The sequence below is a fragment of the Phoxinus phoxinus genome (genome assembly GCF_949152265.1).
Source record: "Phoxinus phoxinus genome assembly, chromosome: 12".
Taxonomy (NCBI): Eukaryota; Metazoa; Chordata; class Actinopteri; order Cypriniformes; family Leuciscidae; genus Phoxinus; species Phoxinus phoxinus.
The window spans coordinates 9,415,152-9,435,851 of record NC_136887.1 but is presented as its reverse complement, the minus strand read 5'-3'; the positions used below and the strand labels follow the sequence as shown (position 1 = coordinate 9,435,851).

General features: G+C 37.7%; 1 protein-coding gene across 4 annotated transcripts in view; it reads left to right on the top strand.

Annotated features, from left to right (window-relative positions):
* Nucleotides 1–20,700, top strand: part of LOC307008552 (mitogen-activated protein kinase kinase kinase kinase 4) — a 70,973-nt gene that overhangs the window by 16,208 nt on the left and 34,065 nt on the right. For all 4 annotated transcript variants that reach the window (XM_079631451.1, XM_079631452.1, XM_079631454.1 and 1 more), the window contains exons 3-14: nucleotides 5,508–5,564; nucleotides 9,508–9,633; nucleotides 11,201–11,311; nucleotides 12,569–12,659; nucleotides 12,785–12,915; nucleotides 13,086–13,140; nucleotides 13,233–13,311; nucleotides 14,875–15,050; nucleotides 15,297–15,369; nucleotides 17,618–17,804; nucleotides 19,265–19,378; nucleotides 20,306–20,371. In XM_079631451.1, the coding sequence (XP_079487577.1) occupies nucleotides 5,508–5,564; nucleotides 9,508–9,633; nucleotides 11,201–11,311; nucleotides 12,569–12,659; nucleotides 12,785–12,915; nucleotides 13,086–13,140; nucleotides 13,233–13,311; nucleotides 14,875–15,050; nucleotides 15,297–15,369; nucleotides 17,618–17,804; nucleotides 19,265–19,378; nucleotides 20,306–20,371 (1,266 nt within the window). The remainder of the gene's footprint in view (nucleotides 1–5,507; nucleotides 5,565–9,507; nucleotides 9,634–11,200; nucleotides 11,312–12,568; nucleotides 12,660–12,784; nucleotides 12,916–13,085; nucleotides 13,141–13,232; nucleotides 13,312–14,874; nucleotides 15,051–15,296; nucleotides 15,370–17,617; nucleotides 17,805–19,264; nucleotides 19,379–20,305; nucleotides 20,372–20,700) is intronic.

Sequence of the window (20,700 nt, the reverse complement as noted above, 5' to 3'; positions counted from 1 at the left end):
TTCATTTATATAGCGCTTTATACAATACAGATTTTTTTCAAAGCAGCTTTAACAAAAATATTGATAAAATGTTGATAAACATGAAAATTATGATTCAGAATGCAGTTCTGCTGTAAAGCAGCTCTAAAAAGACAATAGTGAACATCATTATTTAGCTGAAGTCAGTCAACAGGTTTAATAACTGTGTAAAGTTCATCAGTTATGAAATGAGTTCACTTCATCTATGAAGCAGCTCTGAAGAAACAGTGATGTCATCATCCAGCTTAATACCGTTCTCACCGTAATTTAGAAATATTCTTTTGCTTTTGTAACTCTTATGAGAGCAGTGTCCGTACTATGACACGATCTAAATCCTGACTGGATAACAGCAGATGGTTCAAAGATAATAAGGGGTTTTCAAGCATTAAACAAAAGTGTAATACAACTTTAAATGTTATCTTTTTTTTCTGTACATTAGAATGTATCTGTTTAAATTTAATTTATTTTCTGAGAAAAAATGGCGACCATCCATGTTTACCACAATTTACAGAAGACACCCACTAAAATTGAATTCAGCGTAACAATAGTTTATATGCAAAAAAATCTTGACACGCATATTTTGAACAACAACAATTTGATGACATTAGAATACTCTATTTAAGGATCACAGTGATTAATATACTAATTAATTGTCATTTTAAATCTATACTTTATATGGTTATTGGTCCGTCGCAAAGTAAAATAGCATACCCTTCACCATACCTAGAGATTGGCATGGGGTACCGTACTTTCCATAAGATCATCTCTCAATGCAAATCTGACCAGCTATGAGGCAAACTGAAATAACCATGCCAATCTCTAGGTATGGTGAAGGGTATGTAATGATGTGGCGCTATTTTAATTCCCAAGGCCAAGGGAACTTTATCAGGATGTATAGTATCCTGGATCCATGAAATAACTGGCCTTTAAAAATAAACATCTGCCCGCCTCTATGGGAATTTAACATAGGGGTGTCCTGACTTATGCACCCTGTATTTTAAGGAAAAACATTTATTTACTTATGATATATTATTCATTCACAAAGAAAATCGGTGTTCTTAAAGGTCCGATTTGTTCGCAGCGCCTGAGAAGCCCCGCGGTGAGGAGCAGAGAGTTCGCTCAGTGTTGCGCTAATCACTCCGCAGAAGTAGCAGTGCTTCCTTCTGAGAATATAGTTCCCAGTGTGTATACGGTTAGAAGATGGCTGTGTCTCATGTGACCTTGTTATTTGTACACGCTGTGACTATGCAAATCACAACATGTAAATAGGAAAATGTTGGCGTTATTTTGTCACTTATTGGGAGCAGTATGCTAGCTGGAGCCATTTACCTCCAGTCTTTGTGCTAAGCTAGGCTAGCGGTGGGTGCGTCAGACAGAGTCACGGCACGCACGGAGATGAGAAGGGTATGTGTGGACTTATCTAACTCTGGGGGATACGGTGAATAAATAAGCTAAAGTCCCAAAAAGTCGACGTGTTCCTTTAAACTAGAGGTCGACCGATTCATCGGTTTTGCCGATTAATCGGCACCAATAGTTGACTGGTGGAACTATCGTTATCGGCAAAAATATATACCGATATTAGGGGCCAAGCACTGAAGGTGCGGGCACCTATTGTATCTGTTCCCGTTCTTATTCTTCTTTTTCTTTTTCTTTTTCTTTTTTTTCTTTTTCTTCCGACTGGGCGTCTATGGCAGCCTATAGAACCGTTTGCGGGAAACTTATACAAATTGGCACAGTGATAGAGGACAGCCTGAACTATCACCATAGCAAATTTGGAGTCTCCAACTCATTCCCTCTAGCGCCACCAGCTGTCCAAAGTTTCACTCATGTTTATGCTAATAACTTTTGAACCACAAGGGCTAGAAACAACATTCTTTTTTCCTCTGATTCCTGAGCTCACGACGATTCGACTGCACCCTATGACGTCATTTTCCGTCATAATAGTTTTCCCGCCATTTTGAATTTTCCGAAAAACCTACTTTTTCGAACTCCTCCTAGGCCGTTGCTCCGAATTTCACGAAAAATGAACCAGATCATCTCCAGACTATGACGACCAAAAGTTATGGAATTCAAGTTGATTCGAATTACCGTTCTCGAATACCGCGCAAATAAATTTTACGTAGCGCTTGCAAAAACAGACGTAAGGCCGTATCTCCACAACGCTTTATCGGATTCAGACCAAATTTGGTACATGTCGTCACAAGCATGACCTGAGGTTACTTGCTGCGTTTCGGCGCAGCGCCACCTACTGGTCCGGAGATATGAATAATTTATGTTTTTGCTTATAACTTCTGAACGGTTTGTCCAAAAATCACAAAAGTGGTCTCGTTAGATTCAGGGCGTCGTGCTGAGTTGACTGATATTCAATTTTCCCATATCGGCCATTTTGGCTGTCGGCCATTTTGAATTATGTGCTAAAATGCTGTATTTTATGAACGCATGAACGTATCGTTACGAAACTCAGTATGGGTCATCAGTACAACGCCCTAAAAGTACTCAAAAATTTATGAGACAGCGCCACCTTTTGGTCAAAAGTTATAATGAAATTTCCAAAAATGCTAATAACTTTTGAATAAATTTGCCTATAGTAATGACACTGATCTCAATAGATTCCTTGGGTTATGCTGAAAACATAGATACCAATTTTGCCATAGTCAATCAAAGTTCCTGTCCGCCATCTTTATTTTCTTTTAAAACCTACTTTTTCGAACTCCTCCTAGACCGAACGTCCGATTTTCACCAAAATCGGATCGTGTCATCTCCAGACTGTGCCGAGTAAAAGTTATGGATTTCGTGTCGATAGACAAAACCGTTTTCGTATACCGCAGTGGCAAAGTTGAGGCATGATGCCAAAATGACTATTCAGGCTTTATATCTGCAATGCCTTGACATATTGACACCAAACTTTGTATGTGTCATTGTCACTTCACTCTGACCACATCACATCAGTTTCGTAACTGCGCCACCTATTGGTCGAAAGTGATAATCATATTTTTAGTTATTGTATGTGATTTTTCAACCATTTTGCCAAAATTCATCTTCAAATGTCTTTAATTGCTCCTTGCTGCAGTGGGTCTCACACTCCCAGCCACTTTGGCATGTCTTGTCGTCTTGCTTGCGCTTGGCCCCGGTGATTGCTGCTTGCAGCTATATTTTTCCCTGGTTGCGTCCATTGCTGGAGCGGCTGAGAAGCGCGCGCTGTCATTCATTACACAGTGTAAGAGCTGAGAAGGGTCTGCTGGCATCATGCAGTACAAGAGCGGCCTCTAGAGGTGTAATAAAAACTCGTGCCTCGTGTTGTTTATTTCGACACGTGATTCTGCGTGCTGCACTGAGAGCACATGCTGCGTGGAGAGCGCTGACATCAGATGCGCGTTTAAAGCACCGACAGCTCAAATGTATGTATACAGTACATTTTGTCATATCATTATAAAGTGATTAATTTGTTGACTAAATGCTGCATTAGTAGAGAAAGAACAGCACAACAGTATGTTTGTTTGCCTTCGAGGCTGAGAGGACGCTAACATTAGTAGTAGGCTACCTCAAGCGGTTAAAACACTGACAAACATAAACGTAAGTCCGACCCGAATGTTTAATGTCACAATTGTTACCTCTGTTTGCATTAGTTCATATCCAGCTGGTCACTTTTTGCATTAAATATGCAGATAAGTTGCATATTTAAAGCTAGAGACGTAAGCAAACTGATATGTTCACAGTTGACAGAAACATAAATGAATCAGAAAAGCATTCGATTTCGGTTATTTATTTTTTTCATCTTCACTTTAATACAAATTTTGTTACTTTTTTATTAATTAAGTTGGCTTGAAAAGAACAGTTAAATAGTTACATTTTGAATGTAACTGGTTTTATTTGTTATTTAGAGTATTAATTTTTGTTTCAGTTTGAATGAATGTCTTTTATTGACTTAAATATTTATTCACATTTATATATTTATTTCATTTAGCATGTTTTCATGGTTCAATACAGTTTTTTTTTTTTTTATAATAAAGTTCAGCACTGTTTTACTTGGAGTGTTATGTTTGTTTTTATCCAGTATCAATTTTAAAAACTATCGGTTCATTAATCGGTTATCGGCAAGTATGGCCCAACCTAGCTATCGTTATCGGTAAAATCCACTATCGGTCGACCTCTACTTTAAACCCACTACTATTTTCCCTCTTTCCATACGATCATGAAGCATTGAGGGATTGATCTGTCCTCCACCAGGTTAGGTGTCTCTCCTTCCTACCAACACAAGTCCCAGGGCTTCCATCATCATACATACTAGCCTATATGGTTGTTACCTTCAGCAGAAGAAGATAACAGACACTTTTAATTTTTTATTTCACATATGCCACTTGAGATTCAAACCATTGGTGGCAGGTAACAACTGGACAACAGTATATATTTATTTATCAAATTAATCACCAAATGCTATTCTTGGCACCGGTCATGTAATGCTTGACTGTATGTGAATGTGGAACTTGAAAACAGAAAAGGAACTGTGCCGTTTTAAGGTCTGTGTGTTTGAGCATGACATATGAAACATTATCCATAATTAGATGCCATATTTCAGCTCACTGAGGCATCCTGAACCTCTCTGGGTTCATGTGTCATTTCTTCTATAATTGCCTAAAGAATGTTTGTTTTTCCCAAAGTGAATACACCAGTATTAGATGTTCCTCTGTGCAAATGTATCTGTGTTGCCAGTTTGCATTTTTCCTGGATTCACTGTTTTATGATTTAATACAGTTTTGTTATCAAAAGTGAAAGATGAAACTTTAACAAGTTAATCAATCTTTTAAAATGTAATGTGAACATTTGTATTTTTTTGGGGCAAATAAAGTGCTTCACAACAAACAGAAAAATAATGTTTCCATAAACTATTATTATTGTTTTTATTATAACTTTGAGAAGTACATTCTACTGTGCAATATATGTTTCATAATCATCATGTTAACCAAGCCTTTATTTGTAGCAGGTTGTGGTGCAGATCTTTGATTTTCCCTGTGTAGATATGATATGGCGATATTTTTGTCAAATCAACCGGTGAAGTGACTCTGAAAACAGCTCTCTTCTGAAAAGAGCATCACAAACTGAGACACGCACAACTTGCAGACTTCAGATTTCAAAAGCAGTCTTCTTTGATATTCACACACACTGGTCCAAATCGCAATTTGTTTATGTGTACAGCTCTACTTTTGTTCTATTCATCCAAATTTTTCCAAATTCTGTGACATTTAGCATTATACAGTAGCCTAAACTCCATGGATTCCAGGATCAGGGTAACAACACAGTATTGTTGAGCAATTTAGATACTTAACCACTATTATAAATAACAGAAAAACCATGACTACTGATTTGTGGAGCTATTTATACATGTTGGGACACTTCAAAGATGAAGCGCACAAGTGCAGACATCATAATCACGTGTTCACGTCCTTCATGGTCATGTGTGTTATTCTCATGGTTGTCCTTGTGTTTGACAGGGTCGACATGTGAAAACAGGACAGCTGGCAGCCATCAAGGTCATGGACGTGACAGAGGTATGAGCTTCTTCACCTTTACAAGAGAGAGAAACAGTGCATGTCTTCAGCTGAAGAATGATGGATTTTTTCTTTTACAATACATTTTCACATTTATTGATTGATAAAATGTAAGAATTTGTCATGAAAGATTACACAAACGTATAATAAGGTAATCAATTTAAGATGGCAAATATGCAAAATTCACTTTTATAAGGTGTTTGAACACAGATGTGTGTCTGCAGTGTGTGAGAACAAGCCTATATAACTGTAAAAATCCACGCACTATTTTTTTTATAATTCCCATAAATCAACAGCAGTTTATTTAAATGAGCTGATTCAGATTCCCCCTATGACGTCATCATAAGGGGGAAGCTCCGCCCACAGCCGGTGACGACCTGCTCTATTAGCATAGACACACACGGCCCTGAGAGAAGCACAGTTTCTGTATCCTCGCTGGAGTTGTACAATGCCTGTACTAAAGAGGCATTACAAGTGTTGTGTTTTGGGGTGTACCAATGCTCATAAGAGTCTCTTCCCATCCTTTCACCTTTATTGCAATACAGTACATAACACAAATGCAATAGCATGTCATAAAAGCAAGATGACAACATATGTTATAACTGTAATTAAACTAAACTGTTCTGACTGCATGCAGCATATATTATCTTGCTCTGTAGGCATCAGTTCCCCTACGAGAACCTGTACAGAGATTTATAGATTATCATGACGGAACATGCTAATCGATGACTTGAAGATAGTTACACATCAACTACATAAATTGTCACTTCTTCTTGAATCTCTCCATCATTGTCTGACTCCAGTTCAAACATATAAGGCTAAACACCTCTACTGACAGTTTCTGACATGTTCAGTGTGTGAGATTGTGCTGTTTTGTCGTGCCGGTATGCTGGAGCACGAGCTCTTGAAGCTCCGCCCTCTTCTTGAAATGAGGCCGGGAGCACCAGCTCATTTGCATCTAAAGGGACACACAAAAACGGCATTTGAACATGCTATAAAAATGATCTGTGGGTGTTTTGAACTTCACATACACACTCTGGGGACATCAGAGATTTATTTTAAATCTTGTAAAAAATAATAGGCATAATAGGTCCCCTTTAAGTAAGAGCGAGCTAATCGAACACTGATGACAATATTGATTCTGGATTATTATAATCAGACATATATATATATATATATATATATATATATATATATATATATTAGTACGTTGACCAAGACATTTATGTACAAGGACAAGAACATAACCAGGTTTAATGTCGAGCCCTGCTGGAAACATTATTTCTGTTATCTTGCATTGTAACACAAGCCTCCACCAGCTTTTATGCTTGGGATCCCAGATGTTAAGTTAAAACCCCCCCGTAAAAAAACTTTGCTCTTAGATGTATATATTTTCTGCCCATTGTTTTACTTAATCTCCCTCCACTTATGATCTGAACACATGAATGCTGGAGTTTAGCGTTTCTCACGCTTGCAATATTTTGGTTAAAATTAAAGTTTCATGCCACTATGTGTTCTTTTAAGAGGATGACAAGTGCTGTTTCTACCACTAAATATAGATTGTGGTTGCTGAATAAATGCACTCATGCAACCCCTTTAACTGTCACCCTCCCTTTTTTTTTTTTTTTTTTTTTTGCATAGACATGAAAATCACTATCCAAATTTAAATGGTTGTAATTCAAGAATGCTTTGGAATAAAGACCTATGGCTGGTCTTGTTTTAAAGAAGACATTTGCCATATTATGTTAGAAGTGAAATATATTATGAAAGTGAAACAGAAAAAAAGTAAAATAAGTTTGAGTTTATGAAAATGTACAATGCAATTTTTTTTTTAATATTTTATATAAAATATATAGGCTATATTACAAAATATATTTTACTCTAAAACTGCAATAAAATGAAAGCCAAAAATCTGAACAAGTTGTGTATCAAATTTCAAATAGGTTGATATTGAAAATATGAGCTTTCAGTAAGATTTTATTTGGGCGCAGTACCAAACGTTTCACTAGATGGACAGCCACGCTTTCTTGCTGACCATATAAGAATGCCTCCATTTTCATATATGTTTTGAGTGATTTCATACAATTTATGAAGTAGACATTCTATTCAGAAGTAGTATGGGTGCTTTCTACCTATTTTTCATGTTTATTGCTATTTCAAAATAAAGGCCTAAACACGCCTAATGAATACGAAATATTCTTGTTGCAAATTGATAAATTACTGCTCATCTGTAAAATATGAAAACTAGAGATTGTAAGCTTTCAAATGATATATATATAGTTTGTCAATATTAGGTTTTTACTAAGATATTATTGTTTTAAAAATATAATGGGACGGTGACAGTCAAGGGGTTAAAAAAATGAAATAATTTGGAATTTTTGGAGTTGAAGGTGAAGTATGCATCTAAGATTTGTTTATGTTAAAATATATTACTATAATAAACCATTAATGTGTTTATCTCCCCCCTAAATTGAGCCTCCCAGGCACCATCCAAATACTGATGGTGTTCTGCTCATATCTGTCAGTCTCTTTCCAGCTCAACCAGTAGTGAGAGTTTAGGGTGTGTGTACAGGAAGAGCCAGAGAGTGTTTAACCAGTGTGAGATCATGACTGATGCATCGCATGAGAAAAGGCATTCAGCTTCGGTTACAGAAATACAAGCCAAGTTTCGCAGCTTTTAGATAGTCAAAGATTAAACGGGTCATGAACTTGTTAAATCAAAGCATTGAGACCATACAGCATCATCATGCACCAGTTCATAAAGACAAATGTACATGTTTGCATTGACATGTCCAGTGTAGACCGCCTCAAACAGATATGTTGAATGGGTTTATTATCTTCACCTTCAGTATTAGGAATTTCACTGATTTAGGTTTTGGGAGAACCTTCTACATGTTTCTTATTTTGTCCAGTTCATAATAGAGAGTTCTAAACTCTATATAAATAAACCATGAATGACTAGAGGAGAACTTTCTCTTTCAAACAACAGTGATTCATAGTGGTTCTGGTTCACATCAACTCTTAAAAAGAACAAACAAACACTTAACTAAGTACGGTAGTTCATTCGACGTGTCTGTGTGGGGAACAAACTGAAATGTAATAAATTATTCCCTGATAATCCTCCACCATAAATGGAATATTCAGCATTCATTGATGCATTGTGCCAGATTTTATGTCAGCGACATTTGGCTCTAGCAAGAACCAATGGCATTTGGTGTAAGGACATACAGTAAAACATAATGTTTTGTTGGCCAAGAGAAAGATCTGTGGATAACGACATTGGTTGAAATGCTTAAAGGTCATGGTTAAATTGATGGGTCTGATACAGGGTATGTAATCTAATTACCGGTAGTTAATCATTAATTAATTGTTCATAATATCACAACCAAAGACTGTCTCTGTCTGACCACTACACAAGCACAGTGACAGCTAAACTCATTACACAAGGCAACAAGTCTGTTTGATTGTTTGCATAGATTTTATTTCTGTTACTTGACCGTGGATTTAGTGCTTTAATATACAGGTTTTAGTCAGTACAAGTACATTTTTTACTCAATACGAGTCAGTTATGAAGCTTTCAGTGAAAGACTGCTCTCCCCATCACAGAAATGCTGTTTCCTGGTTCCCTTTCCGTCTTGCATTATCTGCCATGGGAGATAACAGAGCAACGTAGTGGTCATTTGAACCCCAGGCTCCAGATTCCCTTTCCCCTGACCATCACATTCACACACACACTGTCTTTACTCTTGTGAAAGGACTGTAAAAGCAGCCTTTACATATAAATGCTTATGTTTGGAGGGCTCTTTTATAAAGACAGTCTCAATATATTGGTCTCTTACTAAGTAATAACATTTTTAACAGGCATTGTTATTCTTGCTGTCATTAAGTTGTCGTGGTGAAAGAGATCAAATGAAACTTTACAAATGTATTTTTTCTTCCGCAGGACGAGGAAGATGAAATCAAACTGGAGATTAACATGCTGAAAACTCATTCCCATCACAGGAACATAGCCACGTATTACGGTGCTTTTGTAAAGAAAAGTCCTGCAGGTCAGGATGACCAGCTTTGGGTGAGTATCTACTGAACCCAAATAAACAGTCAACCATGATTTCCTGTTTGTGTATAGTGTCTCACATTACTAGAAGAGCCAGAGTTTGTGCTTCTGAGGTTACAGAGATACCTTCCAAAAACGGTCCCGGTAGCAATGTTAAAGGCTCAGGGAAGAAGGAGGCGGGAACCGGCGAACATAAATGTATTCACAAAATAAACATAAATAGGAGGAACTCATCCTTCGGGAGCTCCTCCGTGGGACTTTAGACCGGTGTGGTGTGACTATTATTTTCACTCGCGCCACCGACCTCGCTCCGTTCCCTGGGTCTCGGCCCCGCCCCGCTTGCCACACACCCGGTTGGCTGTGTGTTTTGGGATCTGGTTCAGCCCTCCGGTCCTCCACCGGCTGGTAGAATCCTTCACGGTGCCTGGCGGCTACACTGGATTCCCCAGGTGAACGGCCTTGTACTTCCCCCGTCCTCTGAAACTGAATATTTATATTTGGGTCAAGCATCTTGTCTAAAGAAGACCCCACACCTAAAGAGATTTAGCATTCACACCTAGATCCCAGTGGTGGCGTAATCTAGCTGTGTTTGATTTCTTATGCTGTTGTTTCCCCACACGACAGAACAGCAGTAATGGTTGAGAGCTGCGCTTTTCTTGCTCTCTGGACACGTTTTACGCTGATACTTTAGTGCAGTGCTTATCTTGTGATGGATTCCACAGCTGTTCTGAGATCTGTTCATGGACATTTATGTAGATTTTGATTGTTTATATTGTCGTAAAACTGTCAAGTCACTTTTATTTATATAGCGCTTCTTATATTGGGCAGTTCTCCACCGGCCAATGAACGAACAGTGTGTGATTATGACTCAGGCAGCATTACAGGTCAGAAGTCAGTTTGGTTTGGAACAATCAGAATATTATCCAGTTCCGTCTGGTTGAAGATCGGAGTCATCACGCTGGTATGGAGATGAGAAGTGTATTATCGCACAGCTCTGTATATATCTGTGTATCCACATATAAACAGTATACTCACTTAGGGCGATATATACTATAGCAAATCGCAACCGATTGCTTGTATCATTGCAAAATGTAAACTGTATGAAGATAAGGCATGAAGATATTAATATATAATATCATGATTTTCTGTAAACTTAGAGGAAATTTTAAGTTTGTCAAGTCAAATTTGTAATTGTAATGTTCAATACTTTGTATGTTCAATACTTTGTATGTACAAAGTAATGTTCAATACTTTGCAGTGTAAATTTACAACAGCATGTGTGTGTACATGTGTGGCTGCTAACTTCCCACAGTTCCTCTGCCGCTACGATACCGCTAAAAGAGTCCCTCAAAAAGTCCAGACGATTAGAAGGAGCATTAGTGCCTTTTACATTCTTTCCCTCGGCAGTTCGTATCTTCAGGGCCTTCGAGGGTGTGTGTTGACGTTTAACTGAAGGACTTTACCATCCCGATTAAGCTACTGAGATAAATAATAATGTAGATAACCAGTCTAGACGTCTGTGCTGTCACACTCTTGTTAGAAGTGAGCTGTTAAAGTGTTTTCTGTGTGTCTTGGCCTTTAGCTGGTGATGGAGTACTGTGGCGCGGGGTCGGTCACAGACCTGCTGAAGAAGACCAAAGGAAACTGCCTTAAAGAGGACTGGATCGCTTACATCTGTAGAGAGGTTCTGAGAGTGAGTAATCGCAGATAAACATTATTAATTGCATACGACGTTTAGGCGTTTAGGTGGAGAGGAGGCAGACTCGGCTGGGACAGCCTTTCCTCCTCTGACATTACAGTGAGTGGAGTATATATGCTCGAGTAAATATGATCTAGTACCTCCTGCGTGCAAAACAAGTCATGTGTTCATTGAATAAATCAAATGATTAATTTTTTAGTACGGTATGTTTGTAAGGCTCATTTTAAACTGTAAGGATCATAATTAGTTTGTAATTTTTAAACTGATTAGAGGGATTCGTCTGGCTGATATATGCCTTGTGTTTCTATTAGTCTTTCCGAAATGACAGCTAAGTGTAAGCTGGCTATTTTCATGGATAGACTGAATTATGTAACACGAATGCAGTACTTTATGACAGAATGCAGATATCCTTTGATGCGTATTGGACCCAGAAAGATAAAAACCAGTTGCATTTAATCATTGGATAAAGTCTGCACTTCAGTTAGTGCATAAAAGTTTATGTGGATAACATAAAACATCAATAAAAAGCCCCCCCCCCTAGCATATGACAAATTTCATCCACATGTCTTGTATACATGCTCACTGTCAACCATAAGAAAGTTAATCTTATACGGTAATTGTAAAAATAACATTTCAATGAACTCCTCTGTAATTTGAGCTGAAAAGCTGTTCATTTGTAGTCATTTTCGTCAACATAACAGAAAACTGTTTTTTAATTAATTGTATTTTTAATAAAAGATTGGGCAAGTTGAAATTAATTTTTATGGTGACCAACACATACTGATCTTAACCCGAGATATTCCTAGTATTTGGCTGGTCACACGTCTGCGCCCCATCATGTGACTCGCTCTTATTTAAAATCAACATCTCTAATGCTATGTCTAGGGTCTTCGTCTCATGTGACACAATATTATTCATTTCTTTGTGTAAAACATTTCTTTTTTATGAAGCAAAATTGACATTGCGCTAAGCTACATGGTGACGTCACGGCAGCATGTCTGTCACACCACTTTACACACTCATGGATCACCAATTATTGAACATCTTCAATGTGTATTAAACAGTAAACATTTTCACTGAAGCATGCAAATTATTAAAGTAAAGAAAGAAAGAAAAGAAGAAAAAAAACATTAAGAAAAGTGAAACACAGCTCAATGTATTTAAATATATAGAAAAGGAGTATTACTATCTGGTGTGGGTGTTTTTCTGTGTTGTGTGTAAACACTGATTTGCTACTCGTTGTGTTCTCAGGGTCTGTTACACTTGCACTCACATCATGTCATTCATCGAGACATTAAAGGACAAAACGTGCTGCTCACGGAGAACGCTGAGATCAAACTCGGTAAGAATGGAGATGAACCATCACCAGCATTAAACCCTTAATATGAGAAACATTGCCCAGTCACATGACAACGTGCTTGTGCACTATATATGGCTGAAGACGTTGTTGAATTCCTGTGTTGTCAGTGGATTTTGGTGTCAGTGCTCAGTTAGACAGGACGATTGGCAGAAGAAACACATTCATCGGGACTCCATACTGGATGGCGCCAGAGGTGATCGCGTGTGATGAGAACCCTGACTCGACGTATGACTATAGGGTAAGTAAGCTACTTATTTTCTCATAAACATTTCAACATTTGTTAACTAGAAATTTGCAAAAAAAAAAAAGGAAAAATGTACTGTCTATTGGCAAAGAGAAATATCAGTATACTGTAGTCCTATACATGAGTGGTTGAATATGTTCCTTGAATACATTGCATGTTTTCAGAGTGATGTGTGGTCTCTGGGTATCACAGCTTTGGAGATGGCAGAGGGAGCGCCACGTGAGTTTACATGATTCCTGGGCATATTCTGAAAAAACACTTTTATTGCATATGCTTTAATTGTTCTTTATGTTTTCCGCATTTCTCCACAGCCTTGTGTGATATGCATCCAATGAGAGCTCTGTTTCTCATTCCACGAAACCCTCCTCCCAAACTAAAGTCTAAGAAATGGTACGATTACTTTCCTATATTATAGAGAGCATTGTGACACGTGCCAGCTAGAATTTCCAGTGAGATCTCACACAGTAGTTTTGGTTTACACTGGTATTTTAGTTCCAGTGAAGGATTATTTTGCATATTTAACAACATAGGCATAATTTACATGTCCCCACCACTTTTTTTATAACATCTCGCGGCACGAATGTATCTAATAGAAAGGAAGCATCAATAGCTGACTAGTAGAGTATTCATTTCATTCATTTGTGTTAAATAAAAGGTGATCTTGTGCTGGAATGTGTTGTTTTTGAGTGTGTGTTGCCTCTGTGGCACGGATACACAGTCTTCACACAGATGGATCAAAAGTATGATATTAATGTGCATAATATAATACTTTTTTTTTACTCCACTACATTTCATAAAAACATGCCGGTCCTCATGATCTTAAACTGAAGAAATCGTCACTAGCTCGAGATGCGATAACACCAATTCGTGAACAGGCTGATTCTTTTCATCTGACCTGTTAGATCGATTCGCAAATCGCACTAAACTGATTGGTGAATTGGACCGATCCGATTGCATGTGTTCTGGAGTCACTGATTCCAATGATTCACTGATTCACAAGTCTGACTCAAAATGAGCCAAGAACGAGAGATCTTTGGAGCTTGAGAGTGCGTCTGACTGATGGCGCGAAAAGTAAGTTAATAATGCCAAATTTTAGGATTTATTATTGTAAAAGAATATCATATTTAGGTCACGACTTTCAGTAGTTTATCTAAATCTGCTGTAAAAGATTGAACTGTGTAAACGCATTGTATGAAATGCTTGGACATGTCCACATTTGTGTATTACTGTCTGCACAGGGTAGGTTTTAGTTAAAAACTAAACATAACATTAAAATAATGCAAATGAATGCCCATGCATCTTCCCCGCTTCCCCGCAGACTCAAATGATATAAAACTAGTGTGTTTGCATAGGGCAAAATATGTTTACATTTTAAGAAGAATGCTATGTATTATATTGCATGCTTATATTTGTCAACACACATTTTGTTTTTCCTCATTTCTATGTACTAAATGGTATATTTAGTTATTTTCCCTTTTTCGCACATTTTAATTATGAGTAATTATCAATAGCAGTTATCAGTGAATGACAAGTATTGTTAATAAAATAACATGTTTTTTTGCTCGCAGATCAATAAAGTGTCTGCATAATCTTCCTTATTGACTAGTGCTGGCTATTTGAAAATTAATTATTATTCATAATTATTCATAATGATATCAGACTGATCTATTACCTATTTAAGCTCTTTTTTTAGCAGTAGGATAGAGCAAAATAAACATTCATCAATCAGTACTTAAAGTAAGTACATTCAAATTCAAGTGCTTTTGTACATTTACTCGAGTAAAACTACAGATACCCTATTCAAATATTACTTTCAATTTTACTCAAGCACTTGATATACTGTATGTACTTCGTCCACCACTGGTATTTGAAGAGTATTTAGTAGCATTTAGCAAATTTACTGTCCCACTGAAGACATGTAAGCAGTACATCTGTTTTTATTGCTCCTCTAAGGTCTAAAAAGTTTCTGACATTTGTGGACGGTTGTCTGGTGAAGAACTACCTCCACAGGCCGTCCACAGAGACCCTCTTACGCCATTCCTTCATTAAAGACCTTCCCAACGAACGACAAGTACGCATCACGCTCAAAGATCATCTGGACAGAACCAGGAAGAGGCGGCGAGAGAAAGGTACGAGACACACAGTGACGTGTTCATGTGTTTATGGTGTATTCATTTAGCCCGAAGACATTCTGATTTAGACTGGCGGGGTCCTCGAATATTTTATCGTTTTAATGTGATTTCAGGCTACACGTTCTTTCACTTTCCAACTTCTGGGATTTTTACAGATGCCTGAAATGACAGAGTTATTAAAAGCAGTTTTAATGAATTGCAATGTTGGCCTAATTAAGTTCTGTTTGTGACCAATCTTAACAGAGGGAACAGAATATGAATACAGTGGAAGTGAAGATGAAGAAGATGCCATAAATGAAGATGAAGGTGAACCCAGGTATGTCATAATTTATATTTCTGAAAATAAAATTACACCAATCTATATATTACACTTTCTGGAAGGAAGATATTGGCTAGAAATAAAAAGGGCCATTACAGAAGCACAGCAACTGATTTCATTTTGATGAAAGATTAAAAAGACAAACTAGACTTTTTCCACCATCAGGTTTGGCTAATACCAACTAATGAAAAATGTGACAACATTAATGCTGTGCGTGCGTGCGTGTGTGTGTGTGTGTGTTTGTGAGTGTGTGCATCAGCATTAGTGTTGTCACAATACACAATAACATTTTTATATAAAATATATTTCTGTGATAGCAAGTAATTTACACACACATCTAGAGGTGAGTGATATGACCAAAATCAAATTTCACGATATGGTATAACAATAAAGATGAATATCATAATAGTTTTTTGTTATTAAAAATAAGAACAAAGACGCAAATTACAATATAACAATTTTGAATGAAACGAATACAGTTTTTCTGGTGGAAAAGGTTTATTTATCATGTAGTTAGAAATAGTACAGAAATTGAATAATCAAATGTAAAAAAGAAAAAAAACTGCATAGTCTTCACTGTATGAATTAAATATACATATATTCTTATTAAACCTACAAAAGTTATTCAGTCAAGAGCAGTAAGTTATTTTCTCTTTTGTTTGATTAACATTGAAGGGGACATGGATTTTGTTATTATTTAAATGTTCCTTGAGGTTCGCTTACAATGGTAATAAAGTGTTTTGCACACACACAAGTAAAAAATACAGGACATATACAGCTGCAGATTAACCGGCGCCGATTGCTCGGTTGTCGGCACGTCAAGTCACCTTTATATAACGCTTTTAACAATATAGATTGTTTCAAAGCAGCTTTACAGTGATAATAGGAAATTACCGTAGCAGAGATCGTTTTGGCTTTACAGCAGCTCTAGAATAAAGTTATTGTCCAGCTAGTCCTGTGATCCGGTCGCTCATTTGCACAAAACAGTGGTGTCTCGAGAATGCAAACCATGTAATAAGTTCCAAGGTACAAGCCTTGAAAATGTTATAATACATAATTTTGTATCGCTTCCGCATAGCCATGTGAACCGGAATTATCCTGACAACGTTTTATCTGTACAGAGGTAAAGGGAAGGGAGGGAGGCCTTCACAGGGGAGAGACTAGTTGACACTTCAGGACTGCGTTGTCATCGTATCCAGGCGCAGGTCAGATCCGGATATGGTCTGGATCCGGCGGAAAACTTCGGGATTAACAGAGAGACTAATATTAGCGTAGACGCCATCCTTCTTATGATGTTCACAAATCCAATACCAATAGTTTTTCCGGGTTGGTTCCGTTGCTGGAGCGGCTGAGAAGAGTCCGCTGTCGTTATACAGTACGAGAGCGGCCTCTAGAGGCCAAATAAAAACTATCACTGGCGCCTCGTGGAGTTTGTTTTGATTGTTTTGTCACTTCAGTTCAGATGCGGATTTAAAACAGACAATGAAACAGTATGTTATACAGGACACTACAGTGCATATTTTTATATCAAAGTAACTCATTTGTTGACTAGATCCTGCATTAGTGAAGAACAGCCGTATGTTTGCCGTCGAGGCTGAGAGGATTAAAACAAATGTTTAATGTCACGATTGTTACCATCTATTTGCATTAGTTTATATCCAATTGATTTCGCTCTTATGCATTCGTTATGCATATTTAAAGCTAGAGACATGAGAAAGCAAACGGTTTGGTCATGCAGCCGACAGAAACATCAGAAATGCATTCAGCCTGCTCAGAACTGTTTGGCCTGATGGCAAAAAAAAATGCAGATTTTTTTCTTTGGAATAACATGCACTGGTGAAGCGTTGATAATAAGACCAGAAAAGTGCATTAGGAAAGTAAATATCAGTTTGGATTTTATGTTGACTTGAGATTTGGATTAGTGAACTATAGTAGATCACTAAATGATAACTAAATCATCAGCAAACAGCTCAATGATGTTTGTGCCACGGTGACCAAAAAGTAGATCAAAGTAAATCAATGAAATTGTTACGTAGCCATAAATTGCCTCGTGACCCATTAAAATGGCTCCGGTCAGTGAGTGTGTCACCCCTCGGGTTAATGTGCTCTGTCAGTAGTCTCCAAATGGCAGATGGCATGAAAACCTGACAGCCCTGCATGGCGCTTTGTACAAATGTTGGTGTTCAGCATCGCCCTGGTCTTAGGTTTGGTGGTTTCTCACATCATTTGCTTTGTGCTCGTATAGCTCTATAGTGAATCTTCCCGGAGAGTCCATGTTAAGACGAGAGTTCCTGCGTCTGCAGCAGGAGACCAACTCACAAACACAACTACTCCAACAAGTACACAATCAAGACAACTACAAGAGACAACTGCTCGCGGACCGACAGAAGAGGATCCAACAACAGCAGGAGGAAAGACGACGCCTCGAAGATGTAAGAATTCATGTTTCGTTTTTAGATTGTGTAATGAGTGCATGTGCGCATTGCAGAGAAAAATGTTTCACCATGCAGATGGAGAGTGACACACGTTGTTTTACTCTACCTGGCTTTGTGACAAGTTTAGTGTTTGTTTGCTTTGGATTGACATTTATGTCCAGTCAGTTGTAGCATGGTTTACTAGCATGGTCTTTAATTCTGAATCTAAATCTTTTAAATCTGTATGTTAGCAGTCAAACGTTTGGACACGTTTGAGTGAATTTGTTTCTCGAGATTTTAAAAACCCTTTGGCCTGAAAGTTTCTCCGTGAAATTTATTTTGTAGGCGAATCAAAATTGTGCCAATCTCTTTACAACCCTATCATTTTCATTTAAAAATCGGATAAGTTGAAACAGAAATGAAGGAATATCTGAGTTCAGAGTTCATACATGGAAACTCCTTCAATGCCATTTAAACAGCATCCCAGGATGCACCTTGTTACATTTGAAGGGCCTTATCATACACTCGGTGTAAATGCAATGCAGCGCCAGGCGCGACGCAAGTGTTTAAATAGCAAATGCATTTGCTCCCATCTGTTCACCCATGGGCTGCTGGTCTGAAAACCAGGTTTGTTCGGGCGCGTTTTTGAGGAACTGAAATACTGCGCCATTGAGCAACTGAAACCTGGTCTAAACAAGTAAATGGCGCAGTATTTTTTTTGTTATTTAAAGTGCACGTAAGTAATGTGTGTCTATAGGCGGGTCCACAACGCACGAACACTTTGTCCCGTAGATGGTCTGCTACTTTAACCTCGCGCACGAGCAGATCCGTTTCCTCTCTTGAGAAGCGGTCAGTTTTTTCGCTTGCAAATTCCTCCATGTAAATAGCAAATCCGCCATGGTGCGAGCTCAACTGGCTTTTAAAGGGAATGGGAGATGAGACTCTGATTGGTTTATTTCACATTACGCCTAAAACACACCCATTACTCATTAAGAGAATAGGGATAACCCTTTTAGACCATGCACCGAGCGTGCCGACCATTTTTCCCGTCGTTAAACTAGCAAAAGTGGATTCGGACACAACCTAAGTGCACTTGAGCCATGTGCTTTAGACCATCGGTTCCCAACAGGGGGGTCGCGGCCCACAAGGGGGCCTCAGCGAGCTCTGTGGGGGGTCGCGTCATGACATTTTGTCATCCTTGCTGCAAGCTTACAAGAGCGATAATATCATTAAATGTGTAGGGGGGCCCTAAAATATTTTCTTGGGAAAAAGGGGGTCTCAGAAAAAAAAAAAGGTTGGGAACCACTGCTTTAGACCATGCACTTAGATCTTTAAAATAGTGCCTGAAAGCTGGAATCTAGACAAAAGAAGAAGCTGAAATAGACCGTTTGTGTTATTTCTTTACTATTATTGTACAATGTAGAAATTAGAAAACAATGAATAAATCATTCATAGCCAATGTGTTTGTGTTTTGAAAGCACCAGGAAAGGCTGTTACACGAGACCGGACTCCAGTGGCCAGAGCTTCAGGAGATGTTATGGCAAGAAGATACTGATGTCACCGAGAAAAGCAAAAGAAATCACAAGAAACAGGTTAGAGTTTATTTTTCCTCTTCATTAGAATGTGTTGTCAAACAGTCCCTGCAATTAATAGATTCTGATGGACTGTAGTTTTTTAAAAATACATTTAACAGTAAAACTCAAGGTCAGCTCAGCTGATTTTCTCACAGCACTTCTCACTGCCTTGGAGTAACGTTAACTCTGGTCAAATTAACAGTGATCATTAATGAATTGTCAATGCAACAAGTCAGTTGTTGGCGGATTAGACATTATTGGTCTGAGTTCACACAGAAATGTTTTATGTTATGGGGTTTTATCTCTACTCACATTCAACTTTAACTCAGTTTGTGCTTTCTAGGCAAGGTAAAGCATGTGAAGTTTATATATAGACTATAGCTCATTTCCCACACGCCAGTAATTCAGTTTCGCTTTAAATTCATTTAGGCTTCCTGTTTATAATAAATGTTGTTTATAATAAATGGCAGTATAATTAGTTTATTTTATACTTACATTTTTCATTCTTGTTCTGTATACCATTACATTTGAGGGATTCTTGTGGAGTGAGGGGAACTAAAATACATGATTATAGTGTTTAAAATGATTATAATTTTTTCTTTTTACCAATATTTTACATTTTCTGAATCTAATAATAAAATGACACTTGTTTACCAATGTGACGTGCGTGCGTGCGTGCGTGCGTGCGTGCGTGTGTGTGTGTGTGTGTGTGTGTGTGTGTGTGTGTGTGTGTGTGTGTTTTCTCAACAATGCAATATGACCTGGTCCGACCTATTTTACAGAAAATATGGCAATTCAACATTTTAAATATGTGTTCAAAACCTTCTTTTCCTTCATGCTGTCTTGTTCTTAAATGCCATTGTTGTAAATGTTAACCTCAAACCTCACAGCTGCTTTTCTGGTGTAATGTGCTGCTGTTTGTCTTTTATTCTCATTGGATTTCAGCCCAAAGACAGTGAACATCACAGGACTGATGTTGAATCGGTGTCTCTAAGTCTTTTTGCTGAGCAGGTAAATGCCTTCTTTAATACTGAACCGTTTAAAAACAGCTGCTGCCTGATAATGCTTGTTTGTCACTGAAGATGTTAATGCATCTTCCATTGACTGATTATGCATGCTTGAAATTTTACTCAGATACAGACATTCTGATAAACAGCTGTTTTGCAAATCGGATATCTGAGTTAAATGTAGTAATGGGTCAATGACAAATAAAGCTTCTAAGAAAAAGGTATTTAAAAAAATATATTTTCAATCTATTTAAATAACATTTCAAAGTGTAGTACAACCAAATATTTGTGTGTAAGCAAACTCCTTATAGTGTCTCCAGTGTCTATCGCATT